Consider the following 16,723-nt stretch of genomic DNA (forward strand, 5'->3'; position numbering starts at 1 on the left):
GTTGCCTTCTCCTCACGAGTCGTTGCCTTTTCTCATTCTCTTCTCCTTCTGACACCAAAACATAAAAGGACTTTTTCATTCTCAAGTATCAAAGAATCAAATACATTTTCTCTAAAAAACTAATCTATAGATTTTTAACATGTTAAAAGACTACATTTGAACATTTCAAAGCACTACATATTTTTTCAAATAAGGAAAATGAGGTACATTCAACTAGCAAAAATGAACTCATTTGCGTATGAACTCTATCCAATAGAGTTTTTTGTTTGTTTTGTTTTTTTGAAACAGGGTTTCTCTGTGGTTTTGGAGCCTGTCCTGGAACTAGCTCTTGTAGACCAGGCTGGCCTCAAACTCACAGAGATCTGCCTGCCTCCTCCTCCCAAGTGCTGGGATGAAAGGCGTGCGCCACCAGTGCCAAGCAAAAATTTTGTTCTGAAACAATTCACAAACATTTATTATTATATATAACAAATTAACAAATTTCTTCCTGTAACCCTGACTGGCCTATAACTGGATATCCTGCTGCCTCGGCTTCCAGTCACTATGATGACAGCAGCTTGGGCCACCATATCCAGCCTGAACACATTTTTTTATTACATATTATGTAGCATCAGCCTTCAGTGAAGATTATGCCAATAACCTATCAACCCATACCTGAGCCTCGTGACTTACACTCAAAATGATGCGAATGAACCACTTCCAAGGGCAGGGACCACCAGGCACATTTCCATATTTATAAACAGCACACCTCAGGGGCTGGTGGAGCAACGAAAGCAGCAAACCATCTTCTCCACAGCAACACACTTTTACATTTTTATTTGATTTTTTGGGGGGAGTGCTAAGGACTGAAACCAGGGCACACATGCTATTAATGCTTCGACAGCTGAGGTCACATACACCCTGGAAATACAACTCACATAAAATCCCTAATGCAAGTTACAATGTTCTTGCTTAATTTCCAAACTGAGTACTCTGAAGTTTAAGAGATCAAAGCAGAAAAAATACAAAATCTATGATTGGGAATCACCAAAGCACCCACGTTATCTTATATTATGGGGTTGAATAATCTTTTGCAATTATGTTTTTTTTGGGGGGGGGGGGGCCTGGTTAACGTGAAAAGGCTTTAATTTAGGGCTGGAGAGATGGCTCAGCAGTTAAGAGCACTGCTCCTTCTCCCAGAGGTCCTGAGTTCAATTCCCAGCAACCATATGGTGGCTCACAACCATCTGCAATGAGATCTGGTGCCCTCTTCTGGCCTGTAGGCAGACATATAGGCAGAACACTGTATACATAATAAATAAGTAAATCTTTTTCTTAAAAAAAAAAAGACTTTAGTTTATACCACCCATTGTATTTATTTATATTTTAATAGCAATAAACTACAGAGGCTGAGGGTGTAGCCTGCTTAGTAGAATACTTGCCTAGCACACACAAAATGCTAGGTAACACATATGACCAGGCTTGTTGGTGCATGCTGTGATCTCAGCAGTCAGGAGAAGGAGGCAGGAGGATTAGAAGTTCAAAGTCATCCTTAGCGATGTAGGAAGTACCAAGCCACCTTGGGTTATAGAACACCCTATCTTAAAAAACAAAAACAAATTCATTACTGGGCCGCTTTTGTTAACTACATTTAAAAACAGCTATTAGTTTTAAATGTAATCTGTATTAAGGCCACATAGAATACAGCTTTTTGTTTTGTTTGGCTTTGTTTTTAATTTTATGTGTATGACATGTATGTCTGTGTGCTACATCCGTGCAGAGTCCATGGAGGCCAGAAAAGGGTGTCCGATCCCCAGGAGCTAGCATTACAGACAGCTGCAAGAAACATGTGGGTGTGGGAAACAGAGCTCAGGTCCTCTAGAAGAGCAGCCCGTGCTCTTAAACACTGCCGTCTCTCTATGCCACGGCACCTAAGGGTGGCAAGACAGTCCAGTGGGTAAAGACCTTACTGCCAAACCCTTAAGACCTTAGCTCCACCCCCGGAGCCCACATGATGGAAGGAGAGAACAGATTCTCACTGGACATTACACATCGTAAATTGATGGTTAAATAGTTCTTATTGTAGAATAAACAAAAGGAAGAAATTTGAGTAAAAAAGGTTACTTTTTATTTTTTGAGTAAAAAAAATGTAAAGGTAACATGAGTAATAAACATACCTTTCACGTGAACTCGGGAAGGTTTAGGTGAGTTAAACCAGGAGGTGGCCACAGAAATGACGAGGGTCAGCAGGGCAAGCAACAGGAATATCCGGCCACTCAGCAAGATGAGATCTTTAATTCCTTAGAAAGAGAAGTTTAAAAGAAACATTTTTCTTTGAAAAATTCTCACTCTCCTTGCTACTAATAATAAAGGACTGTTTGCCCCAGAGAGCACAGGAGATGCTAAAGAATTTGGGTACTGACTCTTCCTGAGCCTCCTGGGGCCCTACAATTCAACCTGGCCGTCACGGCCACAACGAACAGAAAATAATTTTGAAGAAACATCCTGTTTTAAGAAGACAGTGTTCAAGCTGGAGAGATGGCTCAGAGGTTAAGAGCATTGCCTGCTCTTCCAAAGGTCCTGAGTTCAATTCCCGGCAACAACATGGTGGCTCACAACCATCTGTAATGAGGTCTGGTGCCCTCTTCTGGCCTGCAGACATACACACAGACAGAATATTGTATACATAATAAATAAATATTAAAAAAAAGAAGACAATGTTCAGCTGTATTATAAATTAGTAATGCATAAGATTTGATTTGCTTATAAGTAAGATTGACAGTAGTGTCTTGTCCAATTCTAGTACTATTTTAGATAGTCATTCCATGGGGTTGGAGAGATGGCTCAGAGGTTAAGAGCACTGACTGCTCTTCCAGAGGTCCTGAGTTCAATCCCCAGCACCCACGTCGTGGTTTATAGCCATTTGTAATAATTTCTAGTGCCCTCTTCTGGCCTGCAGGCATACATGCAGGCAGAACACTGTATATATAATTAAATAAATAATAGTCATTCAAAAAAATGACTACATTCATTTTTCAAGAATTGTTCTTTTGGGGCACTGGGGGTTGGGCAGAGTGCATCCTCCCAGGCACATGAGGTCAGAGGACAACCTGCAAGACTCAGTTGTCTCTTTCCTTCACATGGGTTTCAGGAATGCAACTCTGGTCACGAGCTTGGCAGGAAGCACCATTACCAGTGGCGCCATCCTGCTGGCCCAAAATGCCTATTTGCTTCTTTACTGATTTGGTTCTGGGCCTTAGCCACCTGTCTTCTTAGAATACTTTTCTCCCCTGAGCCATGCACTCCTGCCTAGTCTCTAAAACACCAAAATCTTTCTCCGGGCTGCACTGCGCCATTGTTTCTCTAGTTCCCGGCACTTACTCGTTTACGTATAGAATCACTACTTCCGTGTTTCTCTGGGGGACATGGAACAACTCAGTACGTCCTATACTGTTTTGAGAGCCTAGGCAAACATTCAATTGTCAAAAAATGTTAAGACCACCAGCTGGGCATAGTGGCACAACACCTTTTATCCCAGGGCTAGGGGAAAGCAGAGGCAGGCTGATCTCTGCGAGTTTGAGGCCAGCCTGGTCTACAGAGCGAGTTCCGGGACAGCCAGGGCTACACAAGGAAACTCCATCTCAAAACATGAAAAAATGGAAAATGTTTAGAGTAGCAGTCTGTGTAATACAGTTTGTTAAATGCTGGGGAACAGATGTACAGTAGGAAATAAAAGTCGTGTTGGGCCAGCGAGGGTAAAAGTGCTCGGTTCACAAGCCTGACAATCTGAATTAGTTTGATTCCTCAGAACGCACGGAAAGGTTGAAGGAGAAACCTGACTTTCAAAAGTCGCCCCTGGGCTGGAGCGATGCCTCAGGGGTTAAGAGCACTGGCTGCTCTTCCAGAGGTTCCAGGTTCAATTCCCAGCACCCACAAAGCAGCTCACAGCTGTCGGTAACTCCAGTTCCAGGGGATCCGGCACCCTCACACAGACATAAAAGTTGGCAAAACACCAATGTACATAAAATAAAAATAAATCAATTATTCAAAAAAGGTTGTCTTCTGACTTCCGTGAACCCCTGCTAGCACCCATATCAATACACACACAGAAAATATTCAAAAAGAGAAGAAAAGCTCGAAAAGTCTTGTTATACTCCAAGATAATTTTGTGTTTGTTTTATTTTTCAAGAAAGGGTTTCTCTGTGTAACAGTCCTGGCTGCCCAGGAACTCTATAGACCAGGCTGGCCTTGAACTCAGAGACCCACCTCTGCCTCTGCCTCTCAAGTGCTGGGATTAAAGGTGCATGCCACTACCACTGGGCATCCATGATAACTTTTTAAAGAACATTTTATTTTCACTTCTTGTCTCTAGATATGTTTCTGGGCACTGACTCCTTGCTGATGAGGAAAAGGACTGGAGGAAACAGAACTTAGCTTGGACATTATTAACTTTAGATGCATACGAGCGAGGCGTGGGAGTGCACGTCTTTAATCCCAGCACTTGGGAGGCAGGGGCAGATGGTTTTCTATGAGTTCGAGGTCAGCCTGGTCTACTGAGTGAGTTCCGCGATAGCTAAAGCTGTTATACAAAGAAACCCAGTGGGGGGTTAAGGAGGGAGGCAGAAAGGGTTGGAGTGGGGAGACGGGACACACAACACAACTATCCATCCAAGAGGTCTATCTTTTCTACTTCATCCATTTCATCCATATCCCAACTCTGTCTACAGTTGCTATTCATTCTGTTATCCATCCTGGTCCAGGCCATCGGCATAACAATTTATCTATTGGAAACCCCAACTTGCATCCACCCAAAGCATCTCCACACAGAATCCAGAAGGACCCTTTAAAACGCACTGGGTAGCCAGGTGGTGGTGGCACATGCCTTTAATCCCAGCACTCGGGAAGCAGAGGCAGGCGAATCTCTTTGAGTTCGAGGCCAGCCGTCTTAAAACAGCTAATCTCAGGAAGGGCACCAAAGCTAAACACAGAGAAACCCTGTCTTGGGGGGGGGGGGGGGGGGAAAAAAAAAAAAAAAAAAAAAAAAAAAAAGCTCTGGGTAAGCCAAGCATGGTTTGACACCTATCACCTCAACACCTGGGGGCCTCAGGCAGGACGTTTCTTCAAGTTGCAGGCCAACCTTAAACCTATTTTAATTCTCTGTCACACACACACAAAGAAAAACCAAAACCAAACTACCTCCAACATTCTCAAATGTGGAATAAGAACTTTAACAGTACTGTGGACTCAAGTTCCCCCAAAGAAGCCCCCTTACAAAAGATTAGCTCCGAACTTCTTAAGACTGTGGAACCGTGCTGGTCCAAAACCACGGACATTCACATTTGACTTTAAAATAAACTCTTAGTCCCTCTGGGGTGAGAGCTGGTTTTTCTTTTGGGTGGGTTTTTGTTGTTGTGTTTGTTGTTACGCTAACAGTACCTACAAATCCTTCCAGCAGTAATGGAGACTGAGATTGCAAACAGTGTCTGACTTAGAATAAGGATTCAATAAATGTTATTTGAGGACTCCCCTTCTACCATTCCTTGAGCTTGCCACAAAGGGCTTCGCCTGGAACATTCCCCTCCGCGTCACCCTCTTTTCCAGGTGACGGCTTCTCGACTTCAGGACTCAGTCTCAATGCTCGGGAGGCCCCAATGATAACAGACAATTTATTTCCCACTGTCATCACACTCTGAAGTGCAACAGCTCGCACATATCCCCTTTCCAAGTAGACCCTGGCCAGAGCCCAAGAGACCATTTCCCTTGAAATGGAGGGGGCTCCGGAAAAGGAGCGGGCGCGATGGACTCTGGGAATTGTAGTCAACGCCGCGCGGAGGCGCCATGGGCAGAAAGGAACTGCACGCACCACCCAAGTGAGACGTGAACGCCGAGAGGCAGGGAGACAACACTTACCGAGGCTCGGGATCCCGCGCCGGAGCTCCAGACACAGGAGAGGGAGAGCGGAGAGCAAGAAGAGGCCAACGACGCCGCGAGAAGCCATGGCGCGAAGGCCCCACCGGGCGCAGTGCCCGCCCCTTCCGGCCGTGCCTTCCGGCGGGGCTGGTTCGAAAGCCTCGCGCTGTGAGCGCTGCGGGCCGGATGTTAGGCCCTAAGGCTGTGGCGTGGGCCCTAGCAACTGCTCTGATACCAAGCCCATGGTTTCCGCCTCTCCTTTCTGCTGGGGAGGTCCGAGGAGCCGCCTGCCCTGTGGTGTTGGTCGGGATGGCTGTGGATTGCCCGACGGTGAGGGTCTGTAAGATGGCGCTAGGAGAGTGAAATGACTGGAAGTGCGGAGCAGTTGACGCTGTGCGGCCCCATAGCCTTGTGGCACTTGGGGGTGACAGGGCGTGTGGCTCCTAGCTTTCTAGTTACCAAGCATTTTCCCAGCCTGATGGACCCTGCGGGAAGCTTAAAAGTGGGGCCCGCTGCCGAGTGCCTGCTCCCGCCCCACACCCGCGTGAAGATTCTCCGGACCTGCACCCCCTTATTGCTCTCCTGCCAGCATGGCAATGCGTCGTCACCTTGGCCTCACGGGGTTCTGTGACTTCGCTGTCACTCCGTGACACATCTGGCAACTTGGCACCTCAGGAATGGGGGGACTCCCCACTGAAAGGAAACATCCAAACTTGCGGTCACTTCTCATTTTAGCTCAAGTCACATTTATTGTGTCCCACAATTTGCCTTGTTCTCTGGAACTCAGATTCAAGAATGTGTAAGTTACTGAATTTGTTCTGGACGTACTCAGCTCTGGTTAGATGCCCTACAGAGACTATATGATGTCTGGTGTCAAACAACAGTGCTATAGAAACATTCCACAGGGTGGAGAAGAGTTTCCCGAGGAAATGATGCCTAACCTTTAATTGGTTAGGAATTTGGACTGGATATGCCTATAATCCCAGCACTAGGGAGGTGGGGACATAGCTCTGAGTTTGAGACCAGCTTGGTCTACATTGTTCTATTCAAATAGGCAGGCATGTTGAGACATTTGTCCAAAAAAGAATGGAATGAATAGATTTGGGAGACAGGATTCAAAAGGATAGCACGCAATTTCATGTTTAGGAAAATGTAGGGCCCAGCCATGACAGGCTCAACCACCCAGAGACCACCCAAGAATGGACGGTCCAAAGGGGAAGGTACCTAATGTTCCAAGGAAATACCTAAATAAGGGCTCTTTGCTTTTACATACATGACTCAGTGTCCTTCTTGGTTTTTTGGGGAACTCCACAATCTGGGCATAACAGAAGCAATGCAAAGGTGCTCTGTTGGCTAAAATATTAATGAGGTTTAAAGTTTAAATGAAAGTATACAGTGGAAGCTGGGCGTGGTAGCAGGGGGCAGAAGCTGGTGGATTTCTGTGAGTTCAAGGACAGCCTGGTCTACAGAGAGAGTTCCAGGACATCCAGTGCTACAGAGAGAAATCCTGTCTCAAAAAATATAATAATAATAAATAAATAAACGTGTACAGAGGAGAGTGAGAGACCTTGGAACACTGAGACCTAAATGGAATGTCTTCATCAAATCTTTGCCCTCAAGGATCAGGGAAACTCAAGGAAGAAGAGGCAGAGTGTAAGAGCCAGAGGGGATGGAGGACACCAAGAAAACAAGGTCTAAATCAAAAAGATGAGTGCACATATGAATTCAGAGACTAAGGTAGCATGCACAGGTCTGCACCAGATAGGATCCTACAGCTGAAAGAAGTGGACACGTTTCCATCCTTAACCCAGAAGCAATCTCCAATTGATAACCACTTGCAAATGAAAATTTTGTTTTCTCCTAGGGAGTCTCACTGGGAAAACACTACTTTTAAGGGTAGGCTGCATGCCCAGCTGTAGATGGCCAACAGAAAATGAACTCAACGGCATTTTTGGAGGTTCTTTGTCTAATAATGTTATTTATAAAGTCTATGGCTATAATCTCAGCACAGGAGACTGAGGCAGGAGGATTGTGACTGTTTCCAGGCCAGCCTGTATGCAGTGAGATCCTGCCTCAAAAACAAAAAATAATAACAACAAAAAACTTTAAACTCAAAAAGCTCAAAATATGAGAGCACAGCCACAAGTCAATAATAAAAAGGTGATTTGAATTAGAACAGAATGCACTGATTAAACTGCCGACTCATCCCTATGTCCCCACTGTTCCCTGTGCTGATTCTATGAAGACAGAAAAGGAATTCCTTCAGTTCTTACCAGCCTCCTTTTGCTTTGTATTCCTTTTTGTTGTTGTTTCCTTCTTAACTTCCTGTGTTACCAATTTAATCTACTAATGACACCATTGTGTCTTATTTTGGGCTATAAAGTACAAGTTTTGAGCTTGGCAAGATGGCTCAAAGGATAATGCCTGAGTTCCATCCAGAACCCACAGTGGGAGGGAGAGAAAGTAACCCCAAAAGTTGTCCCCGACCTCCACATGCACACACACAAGAATTTTTAAGTTCCCATTGTAGATACCCAGCATTTACCAAATTTGTTGGCTTTGAACTCCCATCACGGTAATCGCCACATGAAGACCACAGTGACAACCTCTCACTAAGCCACGCTTCCTAATGTAGGCAAGTGTAGTAGTCTGACGTGATCTTCCAGGACCTCCAGGGAAAGGTCAAGCTGATTTTTAGAGATTTCTTAAATTGAAATGATGTAGGTGACATTTTCAAGATGGAGCTCTGGTTGTTACATGTTTCATGGTATAATAGTTTTTGGACAAGTAGATAAATAGAAGTCAGATTTCCCACTCCCTTTTGAGTTGTTGGGGATTGATTGAATCCAGGCCTGAGCATTCCCAACTCTATTGCTCTACTGTATTTTGATGAGAACGGGGATTTGAGGATTTGGCCAATTGAGTTCATTCTCTCAATGTTGGAGAAGGAAGCTGGGTTTTTTGTTTGTTTTTGTTTTTTTGTGAGCAACCTGACCCTTCAGATAAATGAATTTTCAAGAAGTTTTTAAATTCACCATGAAAATGTGTACTGATTTATAGTCTCTGGTAGGTAAAAAAAATCCTGGAACCAACACTAAAGCTGCAGTGGTTGATGTTAAGATCCTTAATTTTAGCAGTGATGAGTAAGTTGTAGGCTACATATATAACAACATCTTATGAAACACCTAATTTTAGTATATATGCAGCGATTCTTTTTTCTAGTGCTGGGAAGTATACCCAGGACCTCATTGGTCCTCTCAGTGAACTTCAGTTGATATGCTGGATTAAAGGCATGTGCCACCACATTGGGTCAATCAACACATTTTAAATTTACATAATTTAGCCGGGCAGTGGTGGCACACGCCTTTAATTCCAGCACTCAGGAGGCAGAGGCAGGCTGGGCTCTGTGAGTTTGAGGCCAGCCTGGTCTACAAGAGCTAATTCCAGGATAGGCTCCAAAACCACAGAGAAACCCTGTCTCAAAAAAAAAAAAAACAAAAACCGTACATAATTTACATGTCAAACCAAGCCTGGGTGTGCAAATTTACAATTCCAGTTACTCTGGAGGTTGGAGCAGGAGGATTGAGAGCTCCAGACCCACCTGGGTACAGACAAAATTCAAGACCAGACCCTGTCTGTAATCACAACACCTGGGAGGTAGAGAAGGGGACCAGGAGTTGAGTCATCTGCATGCATAATGAGTTCTAGGCCAGCCTGCTCTATGAGAGCCGTATGAAATGTTTTCTATTTTTAAATAATATATTACAGTGTCTGTGTGTGTGCCTGTGTGTAATCCCAGCACTGAGGAACATTGACAAGCCAAACTAAAGAGCTTACTGACAAGCTAGGTCAAATGGTAACCTTCTGCTTAAGTGACAGACCCTGTCTCAAGGATATAAGACAGAGCCGGGCGATGGTGGCGCACACCTTTAATCCCAGCACTCGGGAGGCAGAGGCAGGCGGATCTCTGTGAGTTCGAGACCAGCCTGGTCTACGGAGCTAGTTCCAGGACAGGCTCCAAAACCACAGAGAAACCCTGTCTCGAAAAAACAAAAAAAAAGGGCTGGAGAGATGGCTCAGAGGTTAAGAGCATTGCCTGCTCTTCCAAAGGTCCTGAGTTCAATTCCCACCAACCACATGGTGGCTCACAACCATCTGTAATGAGGTCTGGTGCCCTCTTCTGGCCTGCACCACAGACAGAATATTGTATACATAATAAATAAATAAATATTTAAAAAAAAAAAAAGGATACAAGACAGAGAGCCACAGAGAAAGACATCCTATTCTGCTATTCTGCTCTGGCCACTGCATGCACACACAAATCCCTGTATACTCTGTGTATGCACTGCATACAACCAACTAGTTTATGTTAACTTTTTAACTTTTTATTTGTTTGATTTTTTTGTTTGTTTTTTGTTTTTCAAGACAAGGTTTCTCTATGTAGCCTTGGCTATCCTGGAACTCACTTTTAGACAAGCATGGCCTCAAACTCGAAAATCCACCTGCCTCTGCCTCCCAAGTGCTGGGTTTAAAGGCTTGCACCACAACCACCTGGCTATTGTTTTTCTAAACAGGGTCTTACACTGGAAGCTGACTTGGAACCACTGCATGGTCCTAGGTGGCTTCAAACTCAGGTCAATCAATCCTCCTGTTAGCCTCTCAAGTATTGAAATTACAAGCATTAGCCTGTTGCAGAATATTAAATCACACTGTGAACCCCAAGTTTGTGCTTGCATTAATTAAATAAAATCAACCTTTGTTCAGGGGGCGGAGCCAGCAAGTAGCTGACTGGAATTAGCCATCGAGTCTGGCGGAGCCAGCAACTAGCTGACTGGAACTAGCCGTCGAGTCTGGCGGAGCCAGGAATCTGGATAAAGAGAGACACTGGAAGGAGTAGCTTCTTTTCCGTTTGGGTCAAGTGAAGAAATGCATCTCTTGCTGGGTCTCCAGACAAAAAGCAAGGTCAGCTGGTTGCTTCTCAGCCTCTGATCTAGCAGGTTTTCACCCCACATCTGACTTCCAAGTCTTTGTTGGTAAATAGAACAATTGAGACATATTTTAAACCTACATATCTTGGCCACGGCTGAGCCAGTGCCAGCAGGACCAGAAGTCCTTCCAGATGGGGTGCTGACTGTGGGGCCGTGGGACTACAGATGATTTAATTAAAGGCGTGCTCCCCCACCACTGACGGATTTTTAATTCTTTTAACTTCAAACTTCAATATTTTAAGAAGATGTTGTGGGGCTTGGAGAGATGGCTCAATAGTTAAGATCTCTGGCTGCCCTTCCAGAAGATGCTGGTTCAATTTCCAGCACCCACATGGCAGCTCACAACCTCTAACTCCAGTGCCAGGGGACCTGATGTTTTCTCCTAACCTCTGCAGGTGCTGCACGTAAGTAGTGCACAGCCATTCTTATAAGTAAAATACCCAAATACAGAAGCACAAAGGTTTCAAAAATAAAAATAAAAAGCTGTGGTCATTTTTTTCTGTAAAGTCGTATTCCTCTTTATCTCTTCATGTTATTTGATAGGTTTTTGGTAATCCACAGTCATTGTTATGGTTTGAGGGTTCCTGTCCCTTTAGAACGCCTCTGCAAGAACCGATTAGGAACAATATTACAGTACTTAAAGGTAGGCTTTCGGCATTGGTTAAACTATGAGCACTCTGCCCAGGTAAAAGGGATTAGCATTTTAAAAAAGAGACAGAAAGGAATCTCCTTGTCTTAGAGTTCCCTAGAGGAACAGAACTGACAGGAGGGAGTGGACATCACTGAGGGGATGTCTTACGTCTGTTTGCACAGTACAGGCTGCCTAGTCAAACTGACTGCACTCTGGAGAGGCTGAGAGCCCCGTAGCTACTCAGTCCGCACGCTGGACGCCTGGGCAGTCTGGTCTGATGCAGATGCTCCACAAGCTGCAATCAGAGGCACACACAGCCCTTTCCTCCCAGAACCCTTCACATCTGAACCCCACCAGAAGGCACTTCCCACTCAGAGTCTTCATCCAGTTAATCCTTCCCAGGGACACCCTCATAGAGCCTCGTCTCTTAGTTATACCAAACTCAATCAAGCTGACAATCTAGATTAACTGTAACCCCAGTCTCCATCCCTACACCTTCAGTATGTGAGAATGCAGCAACAAAATGCCATTAGAAGAGCCTTCGTCACATTTTCTCCACCAGAGAGACCAGTCTACCCAGTTCCCAGCTTTCCTGCGTCTGTCTTTTCCTCATACTCTCGCCTCGTCAGGTCCATCCCTGGAGTCATGCTGAACACAGCAGAGCTGCTCGTGCCGCCTTGAACTTGTTCTGTAGCCCAGTCAGATCTCAACTTCTTTTTATTTTTATTATTTTGGTTTTCCAGACAGGGTTTCTCTGCGTAGATCTGGCTGTCCTGGAACTCGCTTTGTAGACCAGGCTGGCCTCGAACTCAAAGACATCCGCCTGCCTCTGCCTCTGAGTGCTGGCATTAAAGGAGTGTGCCACCACTGCCTGGCATCTTAACCTCATCTATTTTAAATCACAGGTGTGTGTTCCTAAGTGTGTGTCTGTGTATCAGGGTGTGCAGGTAAGTGTGGGCACTCCGGGAGGTTAAAGGTGTCAGACCTCAGGTTGCTAGAGTTACACACTGTTGTGAGCCTATTGTGGGTTCTGGGAATTGAGGTAGGGTTCTCTTAACCACCAAGCCATCTCCCCATCTTTTATGGTTGTACGAAGGTCTCATTATGTAGCATTAGCTGGCCTGGAACTCATGGCCTCAAATCCATAGAGATCTGCCTGCCTTTGCCCTCCAAGTGGTAGGATTAAAGGTGAGGATCACATGTTGCCTGCACAAATAGTGCCCTTTCCATTTTATGATCAAGAAGAAATCAGTGTATGGGAGGGGCCGTTTATATGTATCTACATGCCTCTATACCTTTATCTCATCATACTTTAACCTGGTGAGTCTAACAATCATTGAGCTGCTTTCACCGTGACCTTGAAAAATGTTTTCTCGCTGTTATTCTGTCTACGTTTATTACTGGGTACTATACTAGACAGAAAAAAAAAATCTATCTTTTTCCTTGATCATCTTGAGCCCAGATTCCTCCTACTTCTGCCTCCCAAGTCATAGTACTTTTCAAGCAGGAAAAAAATAACCCCAAAACAATGAACTATATAACATTCTCATTCGGTGCATTCTGATTGGTGTGTGGGACCTAGGGGACCAGTATTCATTATTTCTTCGCCGTGGGCTTCCAGTCTTCTGCTTCTGTGATCTGTACATTATTCCCAAAGACCCTGCCTGGGATCTTGGCCGGTTTAGTTAGCAGCTCCATCTCAGTAACTTCCACAGCTTGGCAAGGCAATGCCTTTGTCTTCAAGCTTCATCTGTGGATCATTTCTGCCACTCAACACATTATCCCAGTCTTTTTAAAAGTACAAGAGAATCACGTTAAAGAGGAAAAATGGTTTAAAAATGTTCAAATTTCTGTCTCCTGCCCCCAGTGACTCTGAACGTGAGTCAAGGCCTAACAGGGCTGGGCAGTGCAGGAGCGGGTGCCGGAGAAGCAGGGGGCAAACAAAACGTTCGTTTTCTTGGGTCCCGATCCACGCGCTGCGGGGCGGGTGCTAATCGAGGGGTGGAGACGTTGGCCCTGCGCCCGGCCCGCTGCGGGTGCTTAGTCACGCCGACGCTGCACCCGCTCCCCTCGCGCACTTCCGCGCATGGCGCTGCTGCCCCGGGCACTGAGCGTGGGCGCGGCCCCGAGCCTGCGGCGGGCGGTGCGCGCGCTCACTTGCGCCATGGCGAGTCCTGGCGAGCTGCAGACCCCGGCCCCGGCCGCCGCTTCCTTCGACTACCTGGTGATCGGCGGCGGCTCGGGAGGGCTGGCCAGCGCACGGCGGGCGGCGGAGCTCGGCGCCAGGGCCGCGGTGGTGGAGGGTCACAAGCTGGGTGGCACTTGCGTGAGTATCGGGGCCCTCGGGCCGCGTCGGCAGCGCGCTTGCTCCCCGACCTCTGCGCGGGCGTCCCGGGCGCTTCCTTACTCGGAGGCCCCGGGTCCCGGGAGATGGCGGGAAAGAGAAAAAAAGAGGCCGGCCGGCCACGCAACACAGGTGCAATGCTAAGGAAAGCCAAGCATTTAAGCCCAGCTTAGCTGTCCGGCATGCATCTCCATACGGGGGAGTATTGCATCTGGCGCTCGAGCCAGAGAAACACGAAACTGCCTCTGGGAAACTGCTAGTGGCGTGGGCGAGTGGGGAAGACTAGGGCTCTGACGTTGAGTGATGGGGACCTGATCTTGTCTAGATTTCAAGGGCAGAGTGATGGGTAGCAAGAGTGTTCAGCTTTGGCTGCGCATGGGAATCCCCTGGAGAGTTGAAGTTCTGCCTCACTTGCTCCCGCGCATCCAAGGCTCCCAGCTGTGGCTAGAAGTGCGGCGTGGGTGTTAGCGAGCTCAGAAACTCGCAGTTGATCTGAACTGCAGCCAACGCTGAGGACGACAAGCTACCTTAAGATAAATCTTAAGGAGTTTCTCAGCTTCGTGATACTGTTTGTTTTGCATTGTTTGGGGACAAGTTTTCAAATTACACACACGCAGAGGAAGAGGGGTAGATTGAAAAATATCTTTTTAAAAGTCTTGAACCCACATTAATGTGGCCCTCTCCTATCACAAGATCAAGGCTGAGTTGTTGTTAGTGACTGAAAATGCTGACCCAAGAGTCACCTGAGACTCGGGTTCTCTCAATGCCTTTTGAAGAGTGACGTTTAAATTATACTATGTTGGGAACTCCTTAGGGGCAGGGATGGGTTCCTTTATTTGTTACCTTAAAATACCTTGCTCGGTAGCTTTTTGTGAAATGAATGAAGCTAGAGATGGTGGCTGGAAGCAGGCTCAAGCCACTGCTGGGAATGAGGGTGGAGGGGGGCGGTGAGAGAAAGGTACAGTCTTGATTGACTGTTAATGATTGACCTGCACCATGACTCTAGAAATATGTGAAGGGGGCAGACCGAAGGATGCTGCCCAGAGCCCGCCCTTTGCCCTCCACAAATGGTAGAAGTTCTGTCGCTTGTCACCTCTGCACTCTCAAGGCTTTTGTTTTCCAACTTCCTTCTTCATGTCACCTGGATTTGGGATGTCCACCGTCATTGTTGGTTCTACGGGGCGTTGGTAAAGAAGGGGCCCGGTGGGTTTAGGCTCCCATTAAGAAGGTGAAAACAAAGACGAACTGCTTCCACGGCAAACAGGACCGCTCAGAATGACAGTGTTTGCCGCCTGCGGTACACCTAGCCTTGCCTGGTTCATCCTTGTGGAGCAGCTCCCATTTCACATCCAAGCACTGGTGTCCCTGGGACATCAATGTCCGGTGCGTTCTAGTGGTATAACTTTGGGGATCCCCTCAAAGTAGCTTTTGGCTTGGAATTACAAAGCAGGGTAGGGCTGCAGCCAATATCAGAGAACCTATAACCAAAGGGTAGACCCAATAACATGCGTCCATTGGAGCTTGATTTCTGAATTTAGGTGAGCAAACAAACAAAAACCAAATGTAGTTGTAAGGTGTGGGATTAAATAAAAAAACAGCTGGGGGTTGGGGTGGGAGAGAACCGAAGGAAGTATCCCCCCCCCCAGAATCTTTCTCCCTCGAATAATTAAAGATAATCCCTTACTGCCCAGTGCACGGAAGTTATTCCTGAAGAAACAAGTTAGAAATGATCTTTGAATTCAGTTTCAAAGTCTCTGAGAACCCAGCACTCGGGAGGCAGAGGCAGGAGGATCTCTGTGAGTTCGAGACCAGCCTGGTCTACAGAGCGAGTTCCAGGACAGGCTCCAAAGCCACAGAGAAACCCTGTCTCGAAAAATCAAAACAAACAAACAAACAAAAAAAAACCCACAAAGTCTTTGAGAAGTGCAAACCAGGACTTCTCCTGCTCATAACTCCACACCTGCAGAGCAGCAGAGGGAAGCGCCCCAAGGCGGGGTAGTTCTCTCCCCACATAGACCTTGGGGGGAGTCTTGGGGGAAACTCCCTGGGAGCTCAAGCTCCGGTGCTTGCTGAGTGTGCTGACCCTGGGATTAGGAGAAACCCAGTTCTTGTGGGGTTCTCTGTTCTCTACATCTTACCAGGAAACATGTGGTAAGGGCTGACTGAGTGACCGGCAAAGTTACAGTGAACTGGGCTGCATGGTGCTGCCCAAGAAACCCGCAGGGCAGGCCCGGGAAAGGACTGCCTGCCCAGTAGATTGTGGCTCATGTAGTCAGCAGGCAGTGATTTAGCGACATGCAGCCTGGCTTATTGTCGCCAGCATGCACTTTAATTTCTCAATGTAGCTCTCTAACCAGCCTGGTGGAAGGAAAATTCATTTCCTTTTTTTTAAAAAATATTTATTTATTTATTATGTATACAATATTCTGTCTGTGTGTATGCCAGAAGAGGGTGCCAGACCTCATTCAGATGGTTGCGAGCCACCATGTAGTTGCTGGGAATTGAACTCAGGACCCCTGGAAGAGCAGGCAATGCTCTTAACCACTGAGCCATCTCTCCAGCCCAATTCATTTCCTTTTTAAAATAAAGATTTATTTATTTATTATATATACAGAGTTCTGTCTGCATGTATGCCTGCAGACCAGAAGAGGGAGCCAGATCTCAATACAGATGGTTGTGAGCCACCATGTGGTTCCTGGGAATTGAACTCAGGACCTCTGGAAGAACAGCCAGTGCCTTTAACCTCTGAGCCATCTCCTCAGCCCAATTCATTTCCTTTTGATTCCAATAGGTTCCCTTTAAAAATAGAAACTAGCCGGGCGGTGGTGGCGCACGCCTTTAATCCCAGCACTCGGGAGGCAGAGGCAGGCG

At 46.4% G+C, this 16,723-nt stretch overlaps 2 protein-coding genes across 2 annotated transcripts in view; one reads left to right on the forward strand and one right to left on the reverse strand.

Moving 5' to 3' along the window:
* Ubxn8 (UBX domain protein 8) overlaps positions 1-7,328 on the reverse strand; it is a 16,693-nt gene extending 9,365 nt beyond the window's left edge. Inside the window, exons 1-3 of the mRNA XM_026786860.1 lie at positions 5,890-7,328; positions 2,157-2,279; positions 6-48 (exon numbers count right to left, since the gene is read on the reverse strand). Of these exons, the coding sequence (XP_026642661.1) occupies positions 6-48; positions 2,157-2,279; positions 5,890-5,977 (254 nt within the window). The 5' untranslated portion in view covers positions 5,978-7,328. The remainder of the gene's footprint in view (positions 1-5; positions 49-2,156; positions 2,280-5,889) is intronic.
* Positions 7,329-13,587: 6,259 nt separating this feature from the next.
* Positions 13,588-16,723, forward strand: part of Gsr (glutathione-disulfide reductase) — a 36,835-nt gene continuing 33,699 nt past the window's right edge. Inside the window, exon 1 of the mRNA XM_026786861.1 lies at positions 13,588-13,834. Coding sequence (XP_026642662.1) covers positions 13,595-13,834 — 240 coding nt within the window. The 5' untranslated portion in view covers positions 13,588-13,594. The remainder of the gene's footprint in view (positions 13,835-16,723) is intronic.

This window comes from Microtus ochrogaster, linkage group LG7_11, assembly GCF_000317375.1.
Source record: "Microtus ochrogaster isolate Prairie Vole_2 linkage group LG7_11, MicOch1.0, whole genome shotgun sequence".
NCBI lineage: Eukaryota > Metazoa > Chordata > Mammalia > Rodentia > Cricetidae > Microtus > Microtus ochrogaster.